General features: G+C 32.6%; 1 protein-coding gene across 1 annotated transcript; it reads right to left on the bottom strand.

Annotated features, from left to right (window-relative positions):
* Nucleotides 1–18: 18 nt before the first annotated feature.
* Nucleotides 19–9371, bottom strand: LOC141717038 (nuclear transcription factor Y subunit B-8-like). The gene is made up of 6 exons (XM_074519167.1): nucleotides 9321–9371; nucleotides 4401–4629; nucleotides 2126–2255; nucleotides 1850–1912; nucleotides 1686–1736; nucleotides 19–339 (listed from the first exon to the last, which is right to left on the bottom strand). Exons 2-6 carry the CDS (start codon nucleotides 4616–4618, stop codon nucleotides 295–297), a joined length of 507 nt encoding a protein of 168 aa, XP_074375268.1. The 5' UTR covers nucleotides 4619–4629; nucleotides 9321–9371; the 3' UTR covers nucleotides 19–294.
* Between the last annotated feature and the right edge of the window lie 1298 nt (nucleotides 9372–10669).

Below are 10669 nucleotides of genomic sequence, written 5' to 3'. Positions count from 1 at the left end.
TTAACGTCATTGTCGGAATTGATTTAACATGCCCGCCAATTATAAAGTTTTGACGTTTTTCGGCCTCCTGCTAATTCTTTATGCAGGGAATTCAAAACAGGAGATAGTATATAACATTACATAATCTTGCTTTCGATAATCATATAAGCAAACATCCAAACAGAGATATAACATCCTCTCTACTAACATGGCTCCTATAACATATGAGTTCGGTACCAAACAGTTGATCACTGACATAAATTTGATCTCCCTGGAAGAATATTTCAAGATGATGACCAGGGAGTTCCATATCTCTTACTCCAGGCCTTCCATGGAATCCATCATATGCTGCATCTGTGCCTGAAATATTTATTCAACAAAAATAGGAATTAGTAGAGTAGTTTCTACGGTATATCATCATATAACTTTGCATTTTATGCAGGTTGTCACATAATTTTAGGTTTCATTGTGTCATTTGTAACACTACTTGTGCACTGCAGAAATACCAAGTAATGGGTACAAAGTGTTCTAAAATTGGGCTTAGGTGGCCGATTAATCAGCCCTAGGCGGGGCAAAATGTCTAATTTTTGAGAAAATCGGTCATAGAACATTTTTTTGCAAGAATCGAATCTAGGCGGGATTGATCGGTCAAAATTTAGGTAGGATTAATAGGTCAAAATCTTAAAAATGATCAAATTAAGAATAAAACTGAAAATATATTTATTTTAAAGAAAATATAACTTAAGCATGAAAGGGAAAATTTACTTATTGTATTTGATAATAAAATGAGGGTATTTATATTTTTACTTGTATTAAAAAATATTTCATTCAATATAAGAATTAAATTTTATAAATAAAAAATAATATTTAAAAATATTCTATTCATCATTCTTTAATCCCCGCCTAGTCGACTAATCCCTGGAAGGTAGGCTCACCGCCTAGACCTGTCTAACGTTTTTTAGAACATTACAATATCATAAATCTAATATTATCATAGTTACACCTACATGCCCCTCATAACATATCTCCCGAAACCAAGCACATGAAAAATATGCATGTGAGAAATATATGCATGACAACATAAGAGATTACAAAAGAGTTTCCTGCAACCTGTCCATAAAGATCTCTTAACATACTTTGTAAAACTGTAAAAGAACTTAAAAATTCCAGAGGTCAGGTTTCTCTTTCAATATTCTTACAGCCACAAACATTACCCGCACATTAGCACACTGCAGAAGATACTTCTGCTCAGTATCTTTCACCCTAAACAACTTCCACCGTTATTCCAGGTTTAAACAATCTGGCTCACTCTGCTATATATACTACCTATCCAAGTTTAGTGGTTAATTTAAGTCCATCTATATAAAGCATGCTACACAGACAAAGCAGAACCTATCTGAATGAAAGATATTACATATAGCTTAATCGACTTGTTGCAGCAAATGAAGTGAGATATGCCAAGTCATCCTTCAATAAATTACAAAGTTAACTATGACAGAAGACTGTTAACACTTAACATGCATAATAAATAGACATATTTTGAACAAAGTTAACTCTGAAAGAAGACTGCTAACATGCATAATAAATGAACGTATTTTGAGAGAGAGAGAGAGAGAGAGAGAGAGAGAAAGAGAGAGAGAGAGAGAGAGAGAGAGAGAGAGAGAGAAAGAGAGAGAGAGAGAGAGAGAGAGAGAGAGAGAGAGAACCTGTGAGTTGGCATAGTTCAAGCTCTGGGAATAAGAACTTTGATGAGCACGCTGTACAGAAAATGACAGCCATTCAGGTACTAATGGAAAGATTATTCAGGAAAACAATAAAAGAAATTAAAAGTCATATAAAGAGAATTCCATATGAAGAATTGAGAATGTACCCCATTATTCCCAGTTTTTTTAGCAGATCCTCCAGCACCTTTTGCTAACCCCTTGCTCTCACCCTATCATAAACATTAATTGAAAACTTACATCTGGTATAACAGCATATTTAATTGAACAGATTATCCAATAAATATTATCTAACCTCGATCTGAACAAGCTCAATCATTCCAGAACATCGTGAAACCCAAAATGAAAAAGGAAAAAAAATGAAGAAAATTGTCAACAAACATGTCCAACTAGCTGAAACATATGATACTTGGGAAGGGAATTACCGCTCTGTATCTGTGCAGGTATCCTGTAAGAGGATCAATGTAATGTTCAAATCCAAGAAGGGACATAGACCATAGCAGATCATCACCATTTATAGTCTTCCTCCTCTCATTCTTGCACTTGTTGCTCGCCCTGTACATTCGATTAATCCTCAAAATTTACAAAAACAAATATAACATGACCCCATTAAAAACTTTTGTATGAACATTTCATCCTCCGCTATATTACAAAAACCAAACATAGACAGTAGCAGAACAAGAAATTTCGTGAAAGGCGGGGTATTTTTTAGCAATTTTTTTTATAAAAATTATCTTTTATAACATATTTGATGTGTATAATTATATTAAATTTTTGTTAAATACTTTCTAAGCTTTTATGTATGTATTTACACAATTTTAAAGTTTAAAATAGAAAAAGCCAATCAGAATTTAAGAAAATAAAGTTACAAATTTTAAATTAAAATCAATTAACTTAACTAGAGGAGGGCTTGACCATATTAAGCAGAACATAAAACAATCCTTATATATTGTAGCCGCCCCTCTGTCTCTACCCATAATATAGCCAATTTCACTTCTGGTAACATATGATAAATACACTGATAGAGTTTTTATCTATGTATTTCACCTTCAATTTCTCAAAGGAAACATTCTCCTTTGCTTATAACTAATATTTCATGACCATAGGTTGAATAAAATAGTATCCTATTTGTTTCATGCACACAGCTTTCCTGTATTCTTCACCGTGACAATTCTCAAAAACTTTTAATATTCTCAGACATCAAGAGTTTAAGAAAGAACTGCAGAGAAAAACCTAACTGACAAGACTCATAACACCTGGCTCATGTAACCTCTTATTTGGTAGTTAATTTTGAGCTTGTTTCCATTTGCAAAACAACCACATATTAGAACTCATATCAGATTTAAAACAAATTGCTTGATGATGATATGTATGATGGAACTCAAACAGGCAAAAACTATGCCTTTTGCGAACTATGTTACTATAGTGTCTGAAGTTACCCCTCTTGTCATCCGTTTTTTCTTATTTTTTTCCCCTCACAAACAACACCTTAAAAAATTCTAAGCAATATCAGGCTGGTGATACAAATATCCAGGTTCTCATGAAATGTTGTTCATAAGTTCATTCTTTGCTTGGTGGATGAAATCTTTCCTGTTAGTCAATGTTAATACTTAAGTTCGTCTCTCAATTTCAAGAGAAAGGGCAACTAGTCCTCAATGCTGATATCAGTACATACCATTGTCGTCACATTCATATGTTCTGGCCTCAATGTTAGATCAGCCTAATTAGTAAATATATGTATAGCTTCACATAAATCAGATTACATCTATCTAAAAAGCTAAGGTTGTGTTGATTGTGTCCAGGATCTGGTAATCTAAGCCTTGCTTCTTCTGGTCGGCTCGTATTAGCTTGTGCTTTATTACAGGTAGTCATTCCCCCGTTCCTTTAGTCTTTTCAAGTTTTCGTAATATAATAGAAGAGTCACAGTCCTGCTGTTTTCCCTTCTTTTGTTTAAACCATGCAGGGGAATCATTCTAAACATAGAATCGAGTCCTTGTGAATGGGCAGAGCCAGGTGCTCTGAACCGCTTGCTCTCTTGTTCTCTGTCGCGATCTGGGATCGTAAAGCAGTTGGGTGGAATGAAATGAGAAACTGTGAATAAGTCTAGGTGGAATATAAGGAAAAAAAATTGTGAGAGGAAAATGTCAGGGCATAAAATTTGCTAAGATTGGGAATAATCTGACTAGGAGAAAGGAATGAATATTCATCTACAAATAAGTGAGAAAAAACTATGGTTGAAATTTGCACAATGAGCCGGAGGAAGGCAGAGGTATCACACATATTAGAAATTCCATTCCATCCTATTAAACACGACACGAAAGTGTTGCATTTGTAACTATTAGGGGCACCGACCCCTCAAACAGCAAAAACAGATAAAACATAAGAGAACATAATATGTTTCATGGTCCTCTCACACTAAATGTTCTCATCTAGTCAAGTAATGTTGGGGGCTTGCAAATCACCAGAACTTAATATCAAACAAAAACAAAAAAGATGTCAAGCCATTTGGATCATAGGATCACAACCCACAAATGAGATTCCAATACAATTTTTGTATTAGAATCTCAATCTCATTAATTTCTATAAACGGAGTTTGAAATCCCATGATCCAAACAACTGTAGCATATATAGGCACATAGGAGCAAGTATTGATTTAATACAACTTGCGAAACAAAAAAAATAAGAGGTGAGGAGGCATACTCGCTGGTGATAAAACTGACGAACTCAGAGACGCATTCCTGAACAAACACTTTAGCTTCTTTGGCAATCTTTCCATTCTGCGGAATCCCCTTTTTCATAATCCTGCTTATGTTAGCTATTGGTAGTAATCCATCCTGCTCTCGACACGACGACGGAGGGCTCTGATTGCCACTCTCCCCGCTTCCATACTCTGAACTCCCTGCTGGAACTTCCGCCATCGAATCAAACCCTACATAAACAAACATACAAACAAACAAAAACATCACAACTATTTCAAGAAAAAATTAAATAAACAAGGTTGAGATTGAGTTGAGTGTAAGAGTGCAATCAATCAATATTATAAACTGCCAATTTATAAAAGGGAAATTGAGGAAGAGGGTTTGAAGTTTAAAAAAATAGGAAGTACTTTTACGTTGTTAAATATTGAGCAAAAGGGCGGGAGACATGGAGAGAGGAGAGATTTGAGATCGGACGACGCAGAGTGAGGGAGATGAATAAGGGATGATTGAGATCTTTCTAGGTTTAGGTCTTATCAGCACCGTCCGTTCTTCCCTCACCCCCACCTTATATATTTTTTGAAAAATAATTCAATTACAACAAATAGGTAAAAATATTATGAAGATATTTGAGTTAATAATGCAATTTATTTAAATTATGTAGCACATTTATTTAAAACAATTGAACATAAAAGATTAATTAAATGCTAAAATAATTAAAATATTTTTACACTTATATTACAATTCTAAAATTTTACAAATAAAAAAGTTATTATGAAAAAGATTTAGAATCACAATTTTTTGAATAATTAAATAATATACATTATTAACGCTATACATAACCAAACCAAACCAAACGTACCCAATATAACTGCTCAGACCCGTCTGGGAAGGGTAAAATGTACGCAGTCACACCTCTACCCTTAAGTAAGAAAACTGTCTCCATGAAGACTCCCGGCTTAGTGAATAGTACATAAAATGTGTATGATAACTTCGATACAATACCTTAGCCCGTGATTTTATTCACACGATACTTACCTCAAATTGAATGCTTTATCGCAATCAAAGAAACTTATGGAATGACTGATATAACCTAGTGATGATGTCAATGTACTCATGCAATAAAGAAAGAACCCTACGGTAATCACGAGACCCGGCTTCTAACACCCTAATACGACACCTCCAAGCAACCATGTTAATGTTATATCACCTATGAGATTTAAAGCTGACATATCCAATCTTAATTGGTCTTGCCATGCCCTACGCGATCTACCTCTCTTTCTCTGCCCCCTAATCGAAATACCTTCAACTCAGCTAACCAAGGCTGAAAAATATCTCCGTCTAAGATGTCCATACCAATGTAAACGTCCTTCCTTTAGTTTTTTTTAGAAATAGACTCAATACCAAAAACTCTTCTGAACACTCTTATCACACAAAATGCCAGTAGCCGCGCTCCATTTAACCCAACCTAACCCAACCTGCCTTAATACGATATGTAACATCGAGAGTATATCACCATTTCTCTATATAATAGACCCTGGATACTTGAAACTTTCAGTATGCAGCACACAAACTCCATTACATTATTCCATACTCCATTACATTTATTCGACATATTTCACTCAATTTTATGCAACTTATCATACTTCACACAAACTCTTTCACTTTCTCATTAATTAAAATCACAACAGCTTAAATATCTATGTTATTTCATTACACTTTACACGAGCCCGTTGACTTAAACATCAAATTTACCAATGATTGATTTGCTTCATGATCTTTGTTTCAAATTAAAAACATGAATTTTTACCGAAATAAAATTTATCTTTTATCATTCTTTAACAAATCAATTTTCATAATACATTTTCTTATAAGAATTAATATATGAATTATAAGTTAATTATATGTATACATAAACGTATATGTATACATATACTTGTGTGATCAAATGAAATCCTATTATAAAAAGTTATGACTTAATCCTTGTCTTTTAAATATTTTAATATGGATCACTCAATTAAATAATACACACACACGTATAAGTATCATCCTCCACCTTCACTTTTACTCCCTCCTTTATCCCCACCACAATTTTCGGAAATCACCACCTTCCATTAATTGTCAGAGTTCGGATCTACTTCACATGTCTCTCTCATTCATCTCTACAACTTTTTAACTTTTCAACATCTATGTGTGATCATATTTTTCTCTCTCCGACATCTTCACCGGCCACAATATCCGACGACCACCACCTTCCATCTACCATTGGAATTTAGATATACTCCACACGTCTCTCTCGTCCACTTTCTTTCTCCTCCAACTCCACCTCTTTTTGATAAGTCATCCATTATCATACCTCTCTTCGACCACCATCAAGACTCGATACTGGTTTTGTTGATGTCGTGGTGGTAATGGTTTGATTTAGTGAGATTAACTTAAATTTGATGGCAGTTGTATAATATGGTGATAATAATGTTATATTTTGATATAATGGTTAGTGTTGGCGGCGTTATGGTGATACAGATTGAGTGACAGAACTAGTGGCGGAAGTGTAGTGATGGTGGTGGTTGTGGTGACATATAAGCTTGAAAAAGATATATGCATATATTCAAATTTTGGTGATTTAAATTTTGATTTGGTGATTATGTCCCGAGTTCTTAATTCTCATTATAAGTAATTCTCGCTGCAATTATCAATATCGTTGATAATATACGATATGTCGAGATAAAAGTTATATGAAGTGATGTTTGGCGCAAGCAAGCCCCAAATCCATAACATTATGATGTTGTTCGCTTTAGTTAGAGCACTTGAGAATTTACTTTTGGGCATATCACAAATGATCACGTATTAATGAAGTTAACCGACTAGTCATATACAAATGAATAGTCTTTTGCCTTGTCGATGTGGTATTTGTGTTGACACCACCATACGATAGTCTCTTCAAAACAAAAACCACAAATCTCGTGATCCTATCTCCTAAAGATATATGTGTCAAATGTCAATCCAATTTGTTATTTACCAACAAAACCCATCACATAAACTTCATAAAATAGAATCTAGACACAAGGCATCTTAATAAATCTTTAACCACAAATTCAAACTGAGGGGATCTCATCATATAACTGCAACCCAAAACTTCAAATATAATACCACTCATTAGACTACAAGGAAGTCTTAACTTCACACTAACATGATATTTTTCGATTTGAACTAAACTCACTGAGATTTATTTTTCAGTAAATTTTGAAAGCTCTCAACTAATGAAGTTGATACTTGGATTAACACGGTCCAATAAATACTCTTAAATAAAGTACTAGTTGGATGATTATATGTTCTACCTTAAAATGCTACGTTGCACCACCAATATACACAAACACACATATAAAGTTAATAAATAAGGGCATTTTGTGGAGTGTTACGAGAGGAAGGATATCGGTGCTCATCCCATTATATGTCTTGGCCCTATTATCCCTCAAATTTTTCTAAAATTGAACTTATTTTTTACACACCATACCAAGTAAAGCCCAAATTTTATGCGAAATAGGAATGGGATTGAATCGATGTCATGTATGACATATGCTCATCCTTTAAGTTGACTTGTCTAAACCTCGGAGAAATAAAACTAATGTTTCATCTAAACTCGTTAGATTAATGGATTAAAGTTATGAGACCAACAATAATCTCCAAGACATATATCAAAATAACATAACCTTTCACGATAAGTTTTAAATTTCACGCTAAAAAGGGAAGCTCCTAAAAGGTCAACAAACTCCACTTGAGTTAACGTTAAGGTACTAGTCGACCATATCAACTACATACATAATTTTGACTCAATTTTGGTTGGGCTGACCAACAAAGCCTGCAATATACCACCAAATCTTTCACATGACTTTTTATCCCTATATTATTAATCTTTTTACTTCAATTTTTTCCAACCTTTTACCTACAAGGTATTCATTATCTATGCAACCCGAACATAACGAAAGTTTAATAAAATTATAATGCATCACATTTCAACTTTAATTATTGTCATAACATGTTATATGACTAATTTTCGTTCACTAACTTATGATACTCTATCCCATATGAGATGACACATAGACTTGAGAAATGAAAGGACACAAAAGAGCATATATAATATTCTTATAAAAAATCAAACGTATAATATAAAAGATCTTCGTAAATAAATACATGTTGTATAAATATACATGTGCCAGGAACAAATTTATCAAGAACACTAGATATACACATAATTTGTGAATTTAAAACACAAAATTCTCAAATAACTACATATACGTCAAGTTAACAAGTCATATGAAAGTCTAATTCCTAGATTATAGATATTAAATTTTCAAATCGCATGACTTTAGGAAAGATATCTTGGAAATATTAACACAGACAAATAAGTAAACTCATTATCACTCTATTAAATGCATAAAAAGAACACAAACACTTAATAAAGAACAATATATCTGAGAGCGTATACCCAAAATTGAATCTAAAATCTACTATTCAGAGTCAAGTTAACATTAAAAATAAGACAATTACAAGCATTAAATTTCAAAGTATGCTCTTTGAAAAAAAATCTTAAGAGGGGTTTTTCTTTTAAAAAAATAAACGGGTTGATTTTTTTCGTACACAATTTAGACATTGAATAATAAGAGTTAACACGTGAATTTACCAAAATCAGTATACGATCTGAAAAGATCTCGAGATTTACAATGTATATACATATGCGCGATAAAGAAAATATGTACGAAATTTCAAAATTAATCTTAGAAACAATTGCACACAAAGCCCATTTTAAAATGGGAAAAAAATCTTGAAGAAACATTTTTAAGGTAGATACACATATATTGAAAATAAAGCATAAAATAATATAAGCTCGTTAAAAACTTAAACGGAAAGTAGAGAACGATCATACCTGTAAAGATACTAGATAAACTAGAACTTGCCGTCGCTTTTGGGAATAGGAAGCTATGCCCTTTAAATTTATAGAAAGTAGAGAATTTAATATTATTAATGGGTTAGAATTGAACTTGAAACAAAAAACAGATTATCCAAACCATAAGACATAATGGGCCTAATGATTCGATAAATTAGTCCAAAAAATTTAAAAGCCCAAAAAGCTATGTCACGACCATATATTAAAATTTAAGGTGTGTCCACTAAATTTAAATATTTTTTTAACAATACCATTTGAAATAGTTTTATACACTACTATAAAATTTATGAAGATTAATATTCTGTAAAATTCATAATTTCTAATACTAAAATGAACATATCAGGGTTAAAAAATAACATTGTATGTATACTATTAAGATTTAAAAGTAATAACTTATTTATAAAAATCCTAATGAAAACATTTCAAAAATTCCCCAGATTTAATTTTATTATGTCACTGACTTTTGAAGTATTTGTTCATCGATAATTCAATATTAGAATATATAGTAAGAAAATTATTCAACATACTATAATACTCGTAAAATATATATTATACAAAGTTGTCATCTCAAATTTACCATACAATCTATCAATTTTATTATATTTTATATGATTCCAACTTAGACTGATCATTCCCTACACTAAAAGCATTGGTACAAGGAGTATGAATGTTTTCGTAAATAAATTAAATTTTCAATTAGGTTGGTCAAATGTGCACTTCAAATGAGTATGGTTAATAATAAAATGGACTCTGCTTGGGGTATCAAAATGAAGTCACGATAGGCGAGAGGTCATTTTAAACTAAAACAAGATTCTACAACATTACATCCTATAATAGTGTGTGTGTGTGTCTATATATATATGCACAATATTCACTATTAGAGTTGTACAAGAATTTTTTATTATCAATTTTGAGACATGAAAAAACTAGATATAAAAATAAAGGTTGTAACAACGAACGACCAAAAAGTGGCAGGATGTCGAGTTACACCACTACATCTCCACCTCCATTGTCCGAGTTATAGTATTGTCATTCCACGATAATATGTGTTAGCTAGGAAATTGTCACCTCTAAGATCGATGTCACATATGTATCAATTAGGATCATAGAGACTCTAAGTTGAAGGAGTGAATGACCAAAGCTCATATCCATGTCAAGGTTTTTTGGGTGCACAAATGGTTCAAAGATAAAGTGCACATTATCTGAATTATTCAGACCTACCGATGCAAGTTATCGTATAGTTCGGTTTGTAGAATTAACTAGATATCTAATTCCATTTTTCTATTATATGGGATGTGACCCAATAGCTTATATATCTGCTCAACCAC

Source organism: Apium graveolens, chromosome 4 (assembly GCF_009905375.1).
Source record: "Apium graveolens cultivar Ventura chromosome 4, ASM990537v1, whole genome shotgun sequence".
NCBI classification, from domain to species: domain Eukaryota; kingdom Viridiplantae; phylum Streptophyta; class Magnoliopsida; order Apiales; family Apiaceae; genus Apium; species Apium graveolens.
Note: the sequence above shows the minus strand (reverse complement) of the source record. Positions and strands in the feature narration are given on the sequence as shown.